The 20,506-nt window shown below is 36.0% G+C and overlaps 4 protein-coding genes across 5 annotated transcripts; all 4 read left to right on the forward strand.

Annotated features, from left to right (window-relative positions):
• LOC18596706 lies at positions 1,711-5,206 on the forward strand. The gene is made up of 2 exons (XM_018122555.1): positions 1,711-2,470; positions 4,219-5,206. Exons 1-2 carry the CDS (start codon positions 2,013-2,015, stop codon positions 5,063-5,065), a joined length of 1,305 nt encoding a protein of 434 aa, XP_017978044.1. The 5' UTR covers positions 1,711-2,012; the 3' UTR covers positions 5,066-5,206.
• On the forward strand, positions 6,538-9,749 carry LOC18596707. 2 transcript variants are annotated; one of them, XM_018122608.1, is made up of 5 exons: positions 6,538-6,677; positions 7,714-7,896; positions 8,390-8,789; positions 9,045-9,193; positions 9,350-9,749. In XM_018122608.1, exons 2-5 carry the CDS (start codon positions 7,804-7,806, stop codon positions 9,518-9,520), a joined length of 813 nt encoding a protein of 270 aa, XP_017978097.1. In that variant the 5' UTR covers positions 6,538-6,677; positions 7,714-7,803; the 3' UTR covers positions 9,521-9,749. The 2 variants fall into 2 exon arrangements, with proteins under 2 accessions (XP_017978097.1, XP_007025409.2); XM_007025347.2 differs by having other exon boundaries at positions 6,541-6,677; positions 9,042-9,193.
• On the forward strand, positions 10,131-16,426 carry LOC18596708 (uncharacterized protein YNL011C). Its single transcript, XM_018123738.1, has 13 exons — positions 10,131-10,331; positions 10,473-10,589; positions 10,958-11,090; positions 11,389-11,485; positions 11,746-11,789; positions 12,257-12,413; positions 12,691-12,762; positions 13,632-13,715; positions 13,913-14,014; positions 14,664-14,711; positions 14,874-14,999; positions 15,277-15,369; positions 15,845-16,426. The coding sequence occupies exons 1-13, from the start codon at positions 10,148-10,150 to the stop codon at positions 15,953-15,955; spliced, it is 1,368 nt and encodes a 455-aa protein (XP_017979227.1). The 5' UTR covers positions 10,131-10,147; the 3' UTR covers positions 15,956-16,426.
• LOC108662614 (zingipain-2-like) lies at positions 17,963-19,395 on the forward strand. The gene is made up of 2 exons (XM_018123739.1): positions 17,963-18,426; positions 18,514-19,395. The coding sequence occupies exons 1-2, from the start codon at positions 18,009-18,011 to the stop codon at positions 19,104-19,106; spliced, it is 1,011 nt and encodes a 336-aa protein (XP_017979228.1). The 5' UTR covers positions 17,963-18,008; the 3' UTR covers positions 19,107-19,395.

The raw sequence follows: 20,506 nt of genomic DNA on the forward strand, positions 1-20,506 counted from the left end.
ACAATCCCATGTGTAAAAAGAGTTCATGAGGGCATTGAGGATGGATTGTGGTACAGCTCATAAAAGCACCCAGGCCTCACGTTTTTGAGTTCAAATCTGATACTACTGAATTGTCAGTGCAAAAGCCATAGGATTCATTGGGGTTACCTGTTTGGCATGTGGGAAAAATCCCTTGCTGCCTATGGTTGACAAGAGATGGGATAGAAAAAAAAAATCATAGTGGAATTCTGACATGGAATAATTTCTGCGCCGTCGGACGAAGCTATTATGCCATTCGACCAATTTTCACCAAAGTTTTTAGAGATAGAGAGAGAGAGAGAGGGGGGAAGCAGCAAGCGAGGGAGGCAAAGATAGGTCAATATTGGTGATTAGTCTAAGTGGTGCACTAAGAATTCTTTGTGCCCCTGGCACATTCTTTGACCAAATTGCAAGGCATAAGCCTAGAAATTTTTAAGTTTTCAACAAAAAATACAAGTATTTTACTAATAACAGGATTATCGTTATTCTCTATATGGAAAAGCATGCCAGGATTAAACTCTTAAATCCCTCTTTAATTGTATTTTTGGTCATCATAAAAACCGTTAAGATGTAGCCAAGTAGATGGAAATATTGATAAGAGGATGTGGGCACAAGTATATCTTTTAAGGGTATTATCTCTCTAGAAGCTTATCAGAACAAAATTTGACGTACTCTTACTTTATAGTACCCACACACACTGCTCTTACCAATCAAGAACACTGTAATTTTCACAAGGAAACATAGGAAAGTCTCACAGTGTTCGACATTGTTCACCGAGGTGATCATTGAAGGTAAATGAAGTTTTATATCTCTTCTATTATATATTGTTTTCTTCTTCTTCTTTTTTTTTGTCTGTACGTTTCTATTAATTATGTTCTTTTTCGCTACATTTCCATTATTGTGTTCTTGACTTTGCTTTATAGCTTCTTCATTTAACGTTTTGAGTTGGGATTGAGGACAATTATTTAGAAAAAAACACAACAATTAGAATTAAAATAGCCTTTGAAAGCTCATCAGAATTCTTCAGCCATTTATACCGTGAAGTCACACCACGTTGTTATCATTGTAGCAATCCACTCAGCACAAATGGGATCGTGAGACTGGCAAGCCACACCTGAAAATAATTAAATAAAACTAAATCCCCACTATACACACACAAAAGAAGACATATATATTTTTTTTTAAAGTTAAAAGAACATATATGATTAAGAAAATTGGAGGTTTTTAATTTTGTGTCGGATCAAAAGCTTAGATGCATAGAGAAATTCCATTATACATGTGAAAATATCAAATTCATTGATACAGATCAGGTATTCTGATGAATTTTCTTTTATTAGTTTAGATTTAAAAGTTTCGATTTGCAGCCCTGTTTGCTTAGCACCGATGCCACGTCTATATAAAATATATGAACCTGCTATTATTGTTGGGAGCATCAAGGCTCTTTGCTCCCCGAATCCCACATGCCATTGAACAGTGCCTCGCCTTCAGACCCCAGATTAAGTTTCTTAAAACTTAAAGTAGGAAATTAATCTTGCCCAAAATTCCATGGCTTATGGTTTTGGTACGTGAAAGAACCTTCGTAGAGTGTACCAGATAGGGACAAATCCGTAGCCTCAATTAGACAGTTAACCCTCTAGTTGTCCAATAAATTTCTTCCCATTTCAGCAAATGAAACTGTTAACCAACGGGTCAATATGGGAAGCAAACATAAAAACCCGAATTAAGCAGAGAAATCTTGTTGTCTTAATTATCTGTCAGAGCCTGGGAGGGTTAAAGAGACAACGGTGTTTCCTTTGCATGTGATTTATGCTCCCCCTCCCTGCCTTTTCTGATAGAGAGCCTTCTCTGTTGTCTCTTACTGATCCTTATATATTCCCTTTTCTTCTCTCTTTTTAATCTCTAGAAAAAAGTCCAAGTCTTAGACTTAAGTTTAGTATTATTATTATATAAACAGATGAGCCCCTAAAACAGTTCTTCCAATTCCCCTTCTCACCATGTCTCCCTCTCAAACTCAAAACATGTCTTCTACTTCTTCTTCTTCTATTTGGTTACTTTCTTACAGAAAGCTTAAGTTCTTTACTAGAATTCGGAGGTTCTTGCAATCCAAAGCAGCAAGGAAACGATACGGGTCATCATCTGATCATTCAAACAAGTTGACAATAAAAAACAGTACTGATAAAGGGGAACAGCGTATGGAGAAAGAAAGCGAGCCGGAAGGTGATTCCGTGGTGTTGCAAAAATCTGTGAAGGGGCTTCACTTTGGGAGCTGGGAAGAGAAAGAGATGGCTGCTAAGGCGATTGAGAAACTCGCTAAAGAAGACGTTAAGGCAAGGAAGTTGATGGCGGAGCTCGGAGTTACACATATGCTTGTGTCCATGATGGCTACAGAGGTGGTTGGCCGCCGTCGAGCCGCCATGAAGGCCTTAATCGAGCTTGCCAATGGAAATTTTAGGTAAGTTTCTTTTTTATATATATATATTTCACTATTTAAGCTAGTTTCTTTTCTTTGTTTCAAGTTCTTAATTTCGTTGGTAGATGTACAATTTTATTGTTGGATATTCTAACATAAACCATAAATGATTGAGTTTCCAAGGTAATGAAGAGCTACCTAGATAAATCTTATAGTAGAAATGTAAGTAGAGGCATGTAACTGGACATAGGGGAAAGGACTCCTTGTCCTGGAAGTGGTAGCTTTTTCTCTATTCAGAAAAAGAAGATGCAATGAGAAAAGAAAGTTGTTCATAAGGCTGCTAGAATTCGACTCTTTTTCAACCATGTCTGAAAATAATGGAGTTTTGTTTTTGGCACCATCTCAATATGCATAGGTCACATACATTTCATCATGATAGAGGAAAAAGGGTCCCATATGGTTGATCCAATTCCTGATCAATTATACTACAAACTTCAATACATTTCACATTTCTATACTGTTGATTGTTCTAAAGCCCACTTGAAAATTTAATATTAGTGTTTTGGTTTATTTTTCTTTTTTTTTTGGCTTACCTACTTGTAATGTTGTTAGTGATAGATAGATGGAAACTTTTTTATTAATGAATTAGCTTCCCCAATTGGAATAAAGAAAATGATTTTGGGTGGAGCCCTCTTAGGGGACACCAGAAATATTTGACTTTTTAAGGACGGGGGCGCCTCACGTGGTAGGTCATTTGCCCGAATTAGGTTGGCAGATTCGGAGGACGGGAAATTTGGGTCCCCAGATTCTCAGCTGCTTAGCCTTGCTGATATTTCAATGAAACCCCCTCTCCACATTAATGACGATATAATCCTCTGATTTCTAAGCCTAAATGACACACCCAGTGTCCAGGCTGTTACATTTTAATAATCATAGGCTATTGCATTTATGGTAATACTCCTTGGGGTTTGTTTCCGGTTAAAATCTTACTCAGGACTCATCAAAACAGAACAATTAATCCATAGATTCTGAGTTGTTTACTGTTTAATGGCTTTAAATATTGTTTGGTTGGAGTACTCGGTGTCAAACTCTCCCATGAACTAGACCTGTCATGTGCACTAGGGCATAACTCTAGCCATCTGGAACTTTTAAACACTAAATGACGACGAAATATTAAATGAAATATGCATATCTGAAGCATGAGTTGGACGCATTAATACTGTAATTAAGCAATTCATGATTTGAATGATCCCGAATCCAGAGGCCGGGAGGTGCGCTGACTGTCCACCAGGTTCCATGGTCGTAGGAGTTGGAGGGGCAATAATAATGTTAACCAAGAGACACTGTTGTCTCCAAAAAAAAAAAAGGGAGAAAATGCAAAGTACCAGATATAGTGTAGTTGATCAGATTCCATATGATATTATTCTGGGACAATTAAGAATAATAAATCAGTTGTTGACCTTTACCTTCCTACCCTGATCTCAATCTCAGAATCTCATTGCCTTCTCTGTAGTATTGGTTGTTTATTTTATTGGCTGGTTAGTTCTACTCCCACATTGTTTCTATTTGGGGGGTCCTGTTTTATGCAATAATGGAGCACTTATGGTTGATCATCTCATCTACCCCCGTAAAATTATTGTTCTTTATCCTATTATTTCAACTGAAGTTTCGATGTCGTTGTTGACTTGAACTTTTGTGCTGTTTTTTGCTTTTGTCAAACTTGTAAGTTGGATCAAAAGTCTAATCACTTTGTTTGTTTTCTTCCTTCTCTGTCTTTGTCTTTGCTTCAGAAACAAGGCTCTCATGCTAGAGGCTGGAATATTATCAAAGTTACCCAAGGACATTGATGGTGTGGACGAACAAACGAGGCAGGAATTTGCAGAACTGTTATTATCATTATCTTCTATATCAAATACCCATTTCTCTCTAGCCACGCCTGAGATCCTGCAATTTGTCATTGGCATTCTTGAGTCAGCCTCCAGCCTTGATACTAAAGAGTACTGTTTAGGTGTTTTATACAACCTGTCTGCTGTGTTAGAAAATGCTGGACCTTTGGTATCTAATGGAGTAATGCCCTCTCTCTTGAAGCTATCGTCGCTCAAAGAACTTTCAGAGAAAGCCCTTGCAGCACTAGGTCACTTGGTGGTGACCTTGATGGGAAAAAAGGCTATGGAAGATAGTTCCGTGGTACCAGAGAGCTTGATTGATATTCTAACATGGGAGGATAAACCCAAATGCCAAGAATTATCAGCCTATATTCTAATGATTTTAGCTCATCAAAGCTCCAAACAAAGGGATAAAATGTCCAAGGCAGGGATCGTTCATGTACTTCTCGAAGTGTCCTTATTGGGGAGCCCTTTAGCTCAAAAGAGAGCAATTAAATTGTTACAATGGTTTAAAGACGAAAGGCAAGCAAAGATGGGGCCGCATTCTGGACCACAAACAGGAAGGTTTGCAATCGGTTCACCTCTGCACCCGAGGGAGTCTCAGGAAGGAAAGAAAATGATGAAGAATCTGGTGAAGCAAAGTCTTCATAAGAATATGGAAATGATCACCCGAAGAGCCAATGCTGCTGCTGATGCTTCCAAGCTAAAGTCCTTGGTCCTTAGCACAAGCTCTAAAAGCTTGCCCTACTAAAATATTTATGTAACACTTCTGATTATATCAATTTTTCTGTTTAAAATTGGGGTGCAATTCTTTTTGCAATGGCATGTAATTATTGCAGATGATGGGAAACAAAATGCAGGTTTTCCCCCTAAAGATTTGTGAGAGAATGCATTTCTTGTGCAGTACCATAAAAAAATTTGTATATCATGATTGACCAACAAGTCTAAAAAATCTTAAAAAGAAATCCAGAAGTTGGGTAAATGGTGAGTTCTTTCCTCCTTTCCTGATATTGATTTGTATAGTTGCACATGAAATAAATCACATTAAATAACTTAAATAAATATATTTTTATTGCTTGAATGGAATTAATTATAGGTCTTTTCTAGGCCTAAAACCCAGACTGGAAAATTATGGGCATTGAAGGCAATGGAGCAGTTCATTTCAAGCTTTGCACCCAAATGATCAAATTTGAGCCCACTACATTTCCTAATGCTCAATGCCACCTTTAGGTTTACCTAGAAATCTATATTACACCTTTTTCCCTATTACTTTAAGAAAGGATTCTTTCATATGTTCTATTCTCTTCTTGGTGAAGGGAAATTTTTACAAGGAGGAGACCATTTTATGTGGTCTCAAGTCTATGAATTCTGAGGAGAAACATCCTTTATATGTACTAATGAACATTAATGGAAATTTCCTTCATATTTGAGTCATATTCATTGCCATGGGGGAACATACCACAGCCCCATGTGTCAATAATAATTGCTTGAATAATTTTGGATGTAGACACCTTAGCCATTGCTACAATTTTGTTTACATTCAATTTAATAGAATTCTTTATGTTTACTAATTTTCTTATGTATGATTAAAATTGAAAAATATTACTATATCTCTAAACTTACCAACTTATACCATGTCTAAGAGGAGTTTGATCATCCATTTCATTTTCACCCCAAGAAAGGGATAGGGTTTAGCAATCTTAATTTTGAAAATTTCAATTTAAAAAGTTTTTTTATTCAAATTTTGAAAAAAGAGATGAGTAAGAACAATTTTTATCTAATCTAAAATATATTGAATTTTTTCTACAATAATAATAAAAGTTTTATCTATGTGTATATTTATTTTCTTTTTTTATATATAAAAATTAAAATTAAAAGGAAAGAAACATAAGAGACCGGTTCAAAGTCCAGCCCATGAACCTGTACCTGAGTAAGATTTTTTCCGCGGAACCACGTCAGTAACAAACAAGGCTTTTAACTCACTGTAAAATCTTTGTCATGTTAGAGAGGAAGGATCAGGTGCGGCCGATCTCATAAAGAAAACTACTCTTTCCACTTTTCCACGTCTGTCCTTTCTTTTTCCTATTTCTCTCTCATTGTATCCGTGTTTGGTCGGGTCCTCTCTGTCCTTGACCGTCCAAAACTTCCTCTCTCTTTTTTTAATCAATTCATTAATTATTATTTACTAATATTATTATATTATTAGCCGTATATTTTTTTTAATTTTCTGAGAAATATTAGCCGTATTTCTTTGTTCCACTTGCCGACTGGGAGTTGGAGTGGGACTGACTGATCAACGCCTCAAGGGTTTAACAAAGAATCTTACTCTCTTTGGTTTTGTCAAGGGACGCTTAGAAAACCCTGTAAGTCTGTTAAGAGATTTTCTACTGCTTTTTGTCTTTCACAATTTAGTTAAGCTTTCTCTCTTGTTCTTGTTGTTAAGTTTTTGTTGAATTGATCATCTAAAGTTTGGGTTATTTATATTTTTATCTGTTAATGACCTGTAATAGTTTAGTAAAAATGCTTCTGCTTGTTGATCATCTGGGTGTTTTTCATTTTTTTTTCTCTTGTGTTAAAAGTTTTCTGTTTCTGCATGCTGATCATATGAGTATTTTTTATTCTGGTTTGTGGAATTCTTTCTTTTTGCCTTGACTTTGTTTGATTTTTCCTCCTGTTTTGGTTGTGAACAATACCTGTTTCTCCCTGACTTGGACAATGGCAGCTTCCTGTTTGTTGTTTTGTCATTATTTTTTGGGGTTCAATTTGGAAGCCGTGACGGTCAAATTTGAGATTGGTACTGGAAATTTTTAACAAATTCTGTCTGCATTGCAACTTTATAAAATTTTGATCAGTTGGGTTCAGTCTTGAGTTGTTAAAATCTTTGAAGCAGTTCTTCTGTATCTGACTGTTGAATAGACCTTTACACATTTAAGAAACTTAAATTCGGAATAAAGAATTTAGTGCGTGTGAAAAGGGACTGGTTTTGTCAGTTAAAATGCAAATTTGTAATTATTCCTTATCCTTCATCTTAAATTCTGTTTTCTTATATCAACTTCAAAAATTTCATAAGTCTTTTATCATTTTCCTGACTCAGTTCTAGATGTTGGGACTTGAACAAAAGATTTCTGGATGCTGACCTGCTAGACCACAATTGTATACACTTGTGTACATGTTACTAACGAGTTGGTCCCTGAATCTTAGTTTGTTTTGTGATCTCAACCTATTTTGGCTGAAATATGTCCTCTGTCCTAGATTTGAACTATGATCACAAGCATTCATAGAAATATGATGTTGTAGCATCTTGCCTGGGTAATAAACTTCTGACTAGTTGATAGAGCATTCCTTGTTTGTACTTGGATGGATATAGAGCTTCACTAATGTGAATCTTGAAATACGCAGTTCATATAACATCCAAGTGGGAGGTGAAGTGATTAAACGTGCTTCTATATCTGAAAGGTAAATTAAAAAGCATCCTTGTTTCAGTTCAATATGGATAGCAAATCCAAAGGCATAGCCTGGGTTGGCAACATCTATCAGAAGTTTGAAGCTATGTGCATGGAGGTGGATGACATGGTGTGCGAGGTATTGATTAACATCATCCTTTTGCCCTCTTAAATTAAAATATCAACACTTTTGTTGTAGCATTCAATTTATTATGACTTTGAAACATTTGGTGTGTTTTTCATTTATAAACAAAAGACAATCATTTTCATGATTGAACAAGATATCTTCTGGCTTTTATTTTTTTCTTTAAATTTCCATGCTTATTGTTTCTATTATTTTGAATTCTATTCATTGCTGCCTGAATTTTGGGCCATTGTTTTGTTTTCAGTACAATTCTATTATCTTGTTTATGGAAACAAGATTTCTGCAGTGGTTGTCTTTTCTCAACAAATAGAAAAATAATATCCAGATTGCTTTCTTCCAAGTTTAAATGAGATATTAATGTAATGCTTAATTTAGCTGCTTTACTTACATTAGTAAAGTTCAATTTTGGTTCTTTTACTGTCTGTCTTATGGAATTTTTCCATTGCTGCTTGTATCTCATTTAAAAATTGATGGCATTCTTGGTCAGGAAACATTTAGATGTGTTGAAAACCACTTGCAGACAGTTGGTGCTAATGTTAAACAGTTCTGCACAGAATTCATGCAAGATGTGCTCCATTCACCTGGTGCCAAATCTGTGGAAGAGCGTAACTTGTCTCTAGTGCAAAATTCTGGTGTCACAGTTTGTGAAAATTTAAACATAACTATTGATGAAGATAAATCTCAGAAGGAACTGATCCATTCATCTTCTGTTCAATCTGTTGATGATGTACATTTTGGTTTATCTTCGGAGCAAAGTACAAAGGATGAGAGTGCCTTGGCTCATTCAGGCTCCATACCATCTGATTCTGTAATTTTAGCTCAAGCCTGCAAGAATGAACTTCAGGACACTGATTCTACTCTAGATGACGCCTCATTAGAAACAATGGGTAAGTTTTCCATTTGTATGATATATCCATTATCTATTATGTTGTTTAATGTTCTTTATTGCTTCCTATATATTTGCCTTAGACCCCAAAAAACTATTTAACCAGTCATTCTTAGGGAGTCAGGGGAGCATTTCCACATTAAATCTACATAATCAGTTGCTTCCAATTCTCAAATCAAAGGAAGAAGCCACCATGTTTTTGTTAAAGTAATACTTTTTATTGTTATACTAAAAGTAAATGATTTTGTTGCAGAAGAGGCTAGCCACCAATCTGCTACAGAAGTGGAACTAGAAGCTGCTCTACCATCTTTTGATGAGGCAAAGCTTGAAGAAAGCTGCATTATAGTAGACAGTGGTGATCTTCAGTCTCTGTCTAATGAAACAGGAAAACGCAGGTCATACAAGGTATAATACTCTCTCCCTTCCGCCAACATTTTTTTCCGCTGGATGAATTTAGGTTCCTCATGGATGTTTAGCTTCATATGAACACATTTGCCTGAGACAAGCTTTTCCTACCTTTGTTAGTTGAATCTGATAATTATTTGTTCTTTCCTGGAACAGAAAAAATTTCGGGAGTCTTTGTCTTCTAAGTTAAGGTTAAGAAAGCAGGATCGTGAACAGCATGCTGGATCGAGTACGGAGAAAGGAATGAATGTTGGACGATCCAGTCAAACGGACAAAGCTAAATCACAAGACATGGAATTTTGTGAATCGGATTGGGAGCTTGTTTAGACCAAGTTAACTTGGTTTGTTTATGCAGATAAAATAATAGAATGCAGACAAACATTCCTAATTAATGAGTCTGGAATTTTCCCACCGGATAAAATGTATAGAGATGGAGAGAATTAAGCACTCGAGGAAATCCAACCACCTGGAGTGGTGGAAACTGGAAATTTAATTGTTTTCTGCAAATTGCGGTAGGCTTTAAGCTTCCAATGCACATTGTGGTTTTTCTTGCCTTGTTTACGGATGCTAACTATTTATCGTATTGCCTAAAAATGGTAAAAAACCATTGGGAAATCAGGCCTTAGAGTCAGTGGGATCACCTTCACGTTCCATTTCTATGCTCTCTTACAATTGCAGCATAGGGCCTTTAAGCAGCATTATCCAATGGGTTTCATTTAACAGAGTAAAGGTTAGAAGTATGGGTTTAATCACACACTGACATTATGCAGAAATGGGCAATGGCTCATTGCATCGTTACCTTCCATGGCTAACCATGGGATCCACCGAGCTAATATGGACGGTCAACAAAATTGCCGAGGAGCCTTTTTTGTTCACAAAAAATAAAACAAAAAATAATTAAAATTTAAAAGGCGTTACATACAGAAATGAGAAAAAGTTGGAAATAGCGGGAATATGGCGGACAGCTGCTTGGGACCCTTTTTCTATAAAACCCCGCCTCCTTCTCCTCCTCGTCCTCCTCTTTTTCTTCTCCAAATCCCAAGATTACCTCTTCATTTTCCCTCTAAATCCATGGCTGCCCATTGCCATTGCTCCTCTAACCCTCGACCTTCCCAGCCTTCCTTACTCGTCTTCTCTGGTACTCTTTTCCCCCTTTCTTTTTCCTTTTCTTTTTTTTGTTTTTTTTTTGGATTGATAACTATTTCAAATATGAAAGAAAGCTAAAATGTAACCAAATTACTGTTTATCGAGTAAACTTTTTATGTTATGGTGATTTTAGGTGGCACGGCATTCAATGGCGTTGTAGAAGAGCTTAAGAAGTTAACAGTTCGCGTCGCTCATGTTCTTCCAGTTTCTGATGATGGAGGAAGTACAGCGGAGATTGTTCGCGTGCTCGGTATCTTTCATTCATTTCTGATACAAAATCTTATAGTATTAGTTTATCAATTATTCAAATCAAAGTCCTGATCAATTATCAGAAAACAATTGTCATTTGACATAGGAAAGAATTAGTAGTTATTAAAGTTAGAATCTTTAAACTGAAATTAAGAACTTTTCCTGGAGTCGAAGTGAATTGTTTTATCAAATGGCCTTATTATTGGTAGATTGTGTTCGCTTAACATTACAGGCTTTGGCGTTTATAATGTTTGTTTCCATGAGGCTAAATAATGTTGCTGAGTTTGTTTTATGGATACTACTACTTCTTTGGTGCTAAAATAGTTTTTGGTGTGAAATTCAACGTCTTCATCTTGAGTATTTGTCTAGGTGGTCCTGCTGTTGGGGACATAAGGTCAAGATGTTTGAGATTGGCTGACCAAAGCACTTCTGAGGCTCTTGCTGTCCGAAGATTGCTTGGTCATCGTTTGCCTATCAATCCACAGCAAGCCAAGTCAGAATGGTAGTGTTTTTCTGTGATAATTTTGCCTCCATGATTTTAATGTGTTATAGCACTCTTAATTAGGTTGTTTAGATGTGTTTCTTACATCTTTTTCAGAAAAAAATTGATAAATTAATTGGTGCTTCTCTTTTGTGTTTATGCTGTTTCCAATATACCACTCCGTTTTATTGATAATATTTTATATGTGATCTAAATGTTGTTTTGGTTGTTTGTAATTCTGAATTTCTTTTATTTACTTGCTAGGTGTAAATATGGTGGGGATATTGAGTAATAGTGTGCTGAGTTGAGAATTTGACAGGTACAAAATTGTGGAAGGAGGACATTCACTATGGGAAGGTGTATCAAAACCATACAGGGAAACAATTCGAGCTTTTCTGGCTTATTTCCAAAATGAGGTGAGGTCATCTAGTACTAATGTTACATCGTCGGTATTAAATTTTGTAGCATTTTGGCTATTTTTTTTCTTTTATTGAACAGACATGCTATATTTTGCTGTCTTTTGACTACATATAAGTGGCATCATTCCTATCAAAATAGTATTTTATTGTTAATCACCTTTTATTGTTCTGTAATGTGCTTCTTATCCAATATTTCACTACTCTTTGGTTGAAAAGATAACTGGAATGAAATTAACATATACTTTCCTTGAATACAGATTCTGAGAAGGCCTAATGAATCATTTTGTTTCAGTAATGGCAGGTACTTTGTCTTTGTCGTATTTATTCCTTACCAAGGTTTCTGTTTCAGTTCATTGAATGGCTTATTGCTGCTTTTGGAATTTCCATGACTATGTTTGTAAATTTATTTGTCAGACTCAAAATCACTTTTCTTTTTGGTGCCTTAAGTACTTGGTTCATGCACCATGAAGCCTTGATTATTGTTATACCTGATGAGGACATAGTAACTGGTATAGAAAGCTGTTTCTATAATGTGCATCATTTCATGTTTTGGTTTATCGTGCAGTGAAGTACTACTTTATATTTGGCTCTTTATTTGCCTATTGTTCCACTAGAAACTAGCTCATTTATTTTTACTGTTTTATCATTTCTTACGGCATGCTAATACGAATCATCTCAAGATTACTAGTTCTTACGAATATGTAAATAGTATTTTACCAGACACTATCACAACCTTAGTGACTTTTTTTTCTTCTTTTATGATTGCAGCATTGGGAATTTTTTCTTTGCAGGAGCACGTGTATTTTTTCAGTCTTTAGATGCCGCAATTTTTCTGTTTTCACGTGTTTCAGATATTCCTGCAGAAAGTTTGGTCCTCCCAGTCATTTCAACCAATGGCAGGCTTACATTAGGATGTGAATTATGGGTAGATATGACATATCTGGCAAATTATTCATGTGTATATGATATATCGTATTTGATCCATTGTTGGTAGTTCATCAACTGGATGTGATCTTGTCTGATTTTTTCTAGTTTTGTTGGCCAATTTGGTTTGGTATTGGTCTGTGTGATTGAATGCCACAAGAATGCAAGCCTTGTTTGGGATGACATGTTAAAGAGTATTTGTCTATTTGAAGTATTAAAACCAAAATATTTTCACGTAATAATTTTCCTTTTCATGACTCGTGCAAATTCATGTGCAGGATGGGACAATCATACGAGGCCAGAATGAAATTTCTCATCCAACCAATGGATCCATGGGACCTGTAGATAAGGTTTGCTAGTTTAATTCATGATGCAAAGCCTAGGGTAGTGATGGCGATTGCAATGGTGGTAATAAAGGTGTCTATGAACTTTTAGTGGTTGTTTAGAGTCTGTATTTCGTCAGTTGCATGGTGCTCATTATTGTGTTGGTCTGGCTGCAACAGTTGCATTCCAACTTTAACTTTCAGAAATGAGATATTATCAATCAGAGCAATGCCTTGATTTTCGTATTCTATTAGTTTTTATATCTTGAAGATGCTAGGCTGTAAATTGTGAAAACCTCAAGACCTAGAGGCTAGAGCATGGTTTCACTGTGTGTGCTTTGGACTTTGTGATGGGGTGGGGATGCAGGAAATGTGGGAGTTTTGGCTCTTGACACAGTTTTGTATCTGGCTTGAGAAATAAAACCAGAATCTTGTCTGTTCTGCATGTGCAATTATATTAGGTCATGTTTCCATTCTCTTTTGTTCTAACCTTGTTTTAGAATTGCACCCCCCATCTTTTGGTGTTCCTTAAAATCTATTAATGGGATATCAGGGAATTTGAGTTAGAAATTCACACTAATCAGTAGACTTTGATTTTAGAGTTCTAAAATCCAATCTAAGTAACCAATATTCCTTGGATGACCTTTAATTGTCTTTGAATGAGGAAAATTTCAACTAATGATGTCAATTTTTTGACAGTTCTAAGTTATTAATAAGTTCACCCACTCATTTCACACTTACTCATCACTTTTAAACTGAAATGAATATTGGCTCAGTTATGTACCATTCCAAAAAACTTAAATACAAAAATTTAATACTGAGCTTCTGGCTCAGTTATGTTCACCGTTGTGTTACAGAAGTGTTACATTTATCAATTGCTACATTCTTATGTATAGGGAAGATCGTCAGTTCCAGCTCTTCCTTCGAGAATAAAAAGGGTATTCTACATGTCAAGCGAGGGTACGAATTCACTACATGAGGTAAATTATAGATCCTTTGATTTGTGCTTGTTTGATACATGAAATAAGAGTTGTTTTTTTTATTGATGTCCTTCTCATGTCTCTACTACTATTTTTTTTTTATTTTTATATTTAATAGATTGTAATATCCACTGTTAGTCATGCAAATTCTAACATCTGAAACTTAAAATATAACTCTGCAAATTCTTCTTGACCAGGTCTTTCCCACAGTAAACCCAGCTGTTCTGGAGCAGTTGTCGAATGTGGACTGCATTGTTTATGCTATGGGCTCTCTATTCACTTCCCTCTGCCCATCATTGGTAACATTCTTGATTGTTTGTCGTACTGCATTCCTCAATCGTTTAATACGTAACAAGTATGCATTACACTTTAATAATGCAAAGACATACGCATCCCCATGTAACTTACACAGATGGTCATAAGTGCTTGAATGTGCACATGTGAGCACATACAATATATATGTGATTGAATGAAGTTGCCGCACAATGGTAATGCAGTTGCTACTAAAGATACTGATCATTATATTAGTGCCTTTTGTTTTTGATCAGACAATGGCATTGTTATTACCCCAACACTTAGTGAATGATGCTCTTGTAATTAGGGGAATGATTCAAGTGGGATTTCTGGCACTATAGCACTATTCTTATTACATTTTCATGGGGGAATATTAATACAATAGTTGTCTTTTCCCTTTTCTGAATTTGATTCGCATGTTGAATAGGGATAGAAACACCTTCTGAATGGGACATCAGGTGCCTTGTTGGCTGAAATTTTTCTTATAGGGTAGAAAATTGAAGTATATGCAGTTGAACTTTGTCTTTTATCTGTTTCATTAGCAAAAATTCAATACTTCTTTTTTCTTTAGACAAATTTCTGATCTACTTCAATATTTTTTAATTTTTTGGATTGTTAATATATGGTTTGTCATTCTTTTTATCTTATCTGTAGGTCTTACTTGGCATTGGGGAGATCATTTCTTCTAGGTCCTGTCCTAAGGTATCAACCTATTGAACTGTTGAAGATTTATTTGATGCCAGACACCTACCAAGAGAAATATTTAATATATTATACTGCTCCGCTATGTAGTTAAAGCTTTTTATTGCTTTTTTGCACTTTGGAAGATATATGTTAAACTGATTTGGCTCCTTCTACTATTAGGTACTTCTGTTGAATGGTACTCATGATCGAGAGACAACTGGCTTCTCTGCATCTTCCTTTGTAACTGCCATTACAGATGCTCTGAATCGAACATATGGAGATTCTCATAATTGTTTAAAAAAACTTGTGAGTGAATAGATTGAATTACAGCTTTTTTTTTTTTTCTTTTGTACAAGTTATTGAGTTACAGTTGATAACTTGCACACTCTGCATAGGTTATGATGACTCCTTCAATTGATTGTTATTAGTACAAATATATAAATTTTGTCAAATTAACATCGAGGCTTTTTAATGTGTCTATCATGACACTGAAAACTCTTAATTAAGATAAAATTGCAGAAGTAAGTGGAGAAGAATAGAAGAACGCATATTCTTACTTATTGCAGTTAATGTCTCTGTGCAGCCAAATCAGTACATCAATACTCTTTTGGTGCCCAAAGATGGTGAAATTCCCATAGATGTTCAATGCTTGTCTTCCCAAGGAATCTTTGATGTGGTATGTTTGCCTATAACCCCAACTTGAATATTATTTATCTAATTTCTTGCTACTGCTAAGGTGAACTTACTCATACGATCACTTATAGAGTTGAACAGCATTTCAAAACTAGATCTTAGAAATTGGGTCTTTCTTATTATTGTGTGAAATGTTTAAGTTCTATTATGTCAGTTTATTTGGAAGAGGACCAGTCCTAGAACTAGAAAAGTTCCTGCTATTTCCTTGAGTTCCCTGTGGAAGCTAGTCCACTCTCTGGTGCCTCTGTCCATTCTCCTCCTTTCCATCAGGGTGCTATTTGGCAACTTGATTAGGAGCCTTGTTTTTGTCTCCAAAATGGACTCATTTGCGAGAGGCAGGTTGGCTGGGAGGGAATGCTGTCCTTTCTGGTCTCACGCAGGCAATCTTGTTTTAGAAGCGATAAACTTCATACTCTATATAACATGATAACAAATTGCATTAATGTGGTCCTCTGCAGGTCATTGTAGACTCCATACGTGACCCAAAAGTGGGTGTAATTTTTGATTCGGAGTCATTGATAAATGCTCTTGGCAATGTGGTGAGCAGATACATGAGGAACAAGGATTAACGAAACATGAACCCTCTAGTTGGTTTCTGGAAGAGCAGAATATATTTGTGTGGCTACCAAATCCTTCAATCAGAATTATTTATGAGGTATGTGGAATGGGAAATAAACATCAGCAGCCGCTTTCTAAATATGCTGCAACTTCCCTTCTTACTGAGAGAAGCAGATATCTTCCATTAACGGTGTCTACTAAAATGCAATTACTAATTCAAGATTTGTGGCATATGTTGTGATATAAGTGGTAGTTCTAAATCAGTTGAATTGTTCATGGCATTATGGTCATCAGAGGAAAACATGTGATGCCATATAAACTGTACAAAATTGACGTAAACGAGATTTTTCCAAGTTAGATTGTACTTTCTGGGAAGTTTGCAGTATGACATTTCTACAGCCGTTGGGCCTTAACACTAGATCATGTTCAAACTCATTTACATGTATTCCATTTCTTTTGTTATTCCTGCTTTGAAATCTTCAGTCCTTTTTCTTTACTTCAACTATGCAATTGCTCAAATCCTAACTGTCACCATATTCTTGGAGTCGACATTAACCCGATCAGCACGGCATCCATTGCCAGTTTTAAAGTAGACCATACATGGAATCCATGCAAGCGAAAAAGTAGTTCACAGTGCTCTTTTGCGAGACTAACAATGGCCACTGTGTTCCCCGCTGGCTTGATTGGATTCCCGCAATTTGTTCCCCTAACTGTGGCTAAAGTCTGGACAAAACTTTTCAACATTTGTCAAAGCTTTCACCCTTTTTTTCATCTTTTCATGCTTCAACTGGTTACGTGCTGATTGGCTGACGCACCATGCTCCAGGAAAATTGTTACGTTTTAAACTTGTCCAATTCTCTTTAATTTGATTTGATGTGCAGTTCGGATTCAGATTGGAAACCATATGTTTTAATTAAAGAAGTAGGACTCTTAAAATTATCAACATTATTAAATTGGTATAATATTTAAAAAATATATTTAAATTATTTAAAAAATATATAATTAAGTTTTTATTTTTTATTACATTCAATCAATTTTATATTTTTATTTTAAATAATTTTTTTATATTTTTATTTTGAATCAAATAAATTTTTTTAACTAATTATTGACTTAGTAAAGATATCACTTTTTATTTTATGAACATGTTATAACTGATGATGACATGATGACATAATCATGTGATATGATATTTTTCATTATATTTCATCATTTTATATCAATGTCATGTTGATATAAAATGATTAGTAATATTTTAATTCATAACAATCAGTCACTCATTAATCATAAAGATTTATTTGATTCAAAATAAAAATAAAAGTATAGTAAACTTAATTGAAGGTAAATAGAAAAATAAAAATCTATTTAAAATTTTTAAAATAAGTTAAAAACTTTTTCTACCAATATGCCTATTGAATTTTTATCTTCCTAAAGAAATTTACATATGAATCAGAATGGCAAAGATGATGCATCGCATTTCGGCGGCCATGTAACCTGAAAGACAAGGGAAAACAGTTAGCGCCAAAAGTGAATATATATGAACACGAGGCACAAGTCGTCAAGATTCTCCTTTGAAAGCTGTGGGAAATGACTCATTTGGTGGGACTCCTTCTATGATCATGATGGCACTCTTCACTGACGTGAAGTACGTAGATGGCATGTATAAGGGCCAAAAGTGAATTTTACATATATATGAACACAAGAGCCACAAGTCATCAAGATTCTCCCCTGAAAACTCTGGGAAATGTCTCATTAATTAGCTGCGAAACTCCTATGATCATGATGGCATCATTTTTGCTGATGTGAAGTAGATGACATATATAACGTACTCAACACTTATAGTGGCTGGCCGGCCCCCCCCCCCCCCAAAATTTCCAGGTTTCACACTTCGATAAACCTTGCTTGGCAAGCAAAAGATTGATGAATTTTCTGTATGGACCAATTATTAGATCATAAGTGCCTCTTGTAAAGTACTATAAATACCTGACGTTGGGTGCTTATTTTCTTCACAAACACAATTAGTAAAAATCCTTCTACTCATCTGCTGCCATCTCCACTTTGTAAACAATGACTTTAAGCCTTATCTTGTTTTTCATTTTTGGGACATTGGCATCTCAGGCCATGTCCCGCACATTGCATGAAGCTGCCATTGCTAACAAACATGAGCAATGGATGGCACGTTATGGTCGAGTTTACGAGAGCCAATCAGAGAAGGACAGGCGTTTTATGATATTCAAGGACAACTTGGAATATATCGAGAACTTCAACAATGCAGCGAATAGGACTTATAAGTTAGGCATTAATGAGTTCGCAGACTTGACCCATGATGAATTCTTAGCGGCTCGTACTGGCTACAAGATGCTAGACAACCCAACAACAACCATAACAGCATCATTTAGGTATGCAACCATGACAGAAGTTCCAACAAGCTTGGATTGGAGGCAGCAAGGTGCTGTCACCCCTGTTAAAGACCAGGGAAGTTGTGGTAAGACTTAAAAGCATATCCTCTCAGCTCTCTATCTCCAAAAGTTTGAGTTATTATCTTTTTAACAAGAGTTTTTTTGTTTTGTAGGATGTTGCTGGGCATTTTCAGCGGCAGCTGCCATGGAAGGGATAACCCAGATTAAAACCGGTAAGTTGATCTCAATGTCCGAGCAACAACTATTGGACTGCAGCACAAACGGCGGCAACCAGGGTTGCAATGGTGGTTGGATGACAAATGCCTTCCAATACATTATGGAAAACCAGGGCCTAACCACAGAGGAAAACTACCCATATGAGGAAATGCAAGGAACTTGTGCCATAGAGAAGGCGACAGCCCAAGTTGCTGATATCAGTGACTATGAGCAGGTACCTTCCAATGATGAGGAGGCATTACTCAAGGCTGTAACGAACCAACCTGTCTCGGTTGCCATTGACGGGAGTGGAAGAGACTTTAAATTTTACTCGGGTGGAATTTTTAGTGGAGATTGCGATACTTCTCTCACTCATGCTGTCACAATTATTGGATATGGGACTAGCGAAGACGGTACAAAGTACTGGCTGATCAAAAATTCATGGGGCCAAAGCTGGGGTGAGAATGGCTACATGAGGATTCAGAGGGATGTTGACAACCCAGAAGGTCTGTGCGGCCTTGCCAAGAAAGCTTCCTATCCAACTATCTAATTAATTAAGTTCCTATACATTTCGATGCTGGACATTTCTCATGTCCAGAATGACTATGTGTTTCTCCTTTCCAATAGTGGAAAGTTTTTCCAAGTGATGTTAGATTTGAGTTTTGTCAGTGTAGTAGATTGATGCATAAACATCTAAGCGTCATCATAAAATAAATTGACAAGTTTTATTGAATGCTACAGTGCTTAGTGTTGATTCTGGTCAACTTAAGTTCTTGACACAAACCATATCGTGTACAATTCCAAGCCAATGGCCCTGGCTTTCGTATTTGTCTTCAAATGCCTAGAATTCGGTAACAAGACTTGCATTTTTCCTTTTCAAAGTATGCTTGAGTTTCTTATTCTACTTTTAAAAGTTCTCTGATAGTGGGAGACACCATATAAACTTTTATTTTTATCAAAAATTTAAAATCAAATTTCCTTGTTTTCACGGCCCTTTCTAGTTGACCAATGTGCCATTTAGTATTCTCAATGCTTCTTGTTAAAATCATATATATATATATATATATCACCTTCATTGAGTGGCCAATGCACCTGCCTAAGGCCTACCCCTCCCCAAAGGGAGAGCAGAAAAAGTGTCCGAAGTGCCTCACGTGTTTGCATTAACATTAATTTATACCTTCTAGAAGAAAACGTTTTCATCATCTGTTTTAGATTTAATTCATAGAATTTGAAGATAGAGATTTCTCCCAACATCACTATCTAAAGCACCAGAGTCAAGTTTCGATGCTTTTTTTCGTATTCAAATGTTCGAGTGCTGTGTTTATAGACACAGATTAAGACAACACAAACAAAAAGGGAACAAGTCTACTTTCTTTTGCTTGTTACTTGGTCGTGTCTAATTGGCTTAGATTATGAACCCGACCAATCTGTTCATTGCTTCAACTCTGCTGACTCATCTCCTTAATTTGTACATTTGATTGGCTGATCAAGAATTATTAGTAACTAACTTTAGTGCTTGTTGACGATTGAACAGTCTTAACTGTACAGCTCATTATTCCCTTTTTTGGGGGGTAGAAATAGGCATGCATTATAACAAAAGACAATTATACAGAGAGATAGTTCCTGGGATAGTAATTGCCATGTACAGAGAGTTCATTGCTGACGGTAATCTTTCATCCCCAAATGTCGTAAGCGCATTATCTCTTCCCCATTAGCCTCAGGGAAATATGTTAGTGCTGCATCATGATTCGTGCTATAGGTTTTGCTTAACTTGTTTATTATCATGCCATGCTTGCTTAGTGGATAAAATGAGTAGTAGTATTACATTTTTAAGCACCCCGAACGTTGAGTAAACCCCGCTATCAAACTGGGATATTAAAACTAATTAGAAATGAGGTCGGTAGGAAGGGTGGATTCAGAACAAGCTGAAATCCTGTATCATCCTGCAGG

Source organism: Theobroma cacao, chromosome 6 (genome assembly GCF_000208745.1).
Source record: "Theobroma cacao cultivar B97-61/B2 chromosome 6, Criollo_cocoa_genome_V2, whole genome shotgun sequence".
NCBI lineage: Eukaryota > Viridiplantae > Streptophyta > Magnoliopsida > Malvales > Malvaceae > Theobroma > Theobroma cacao.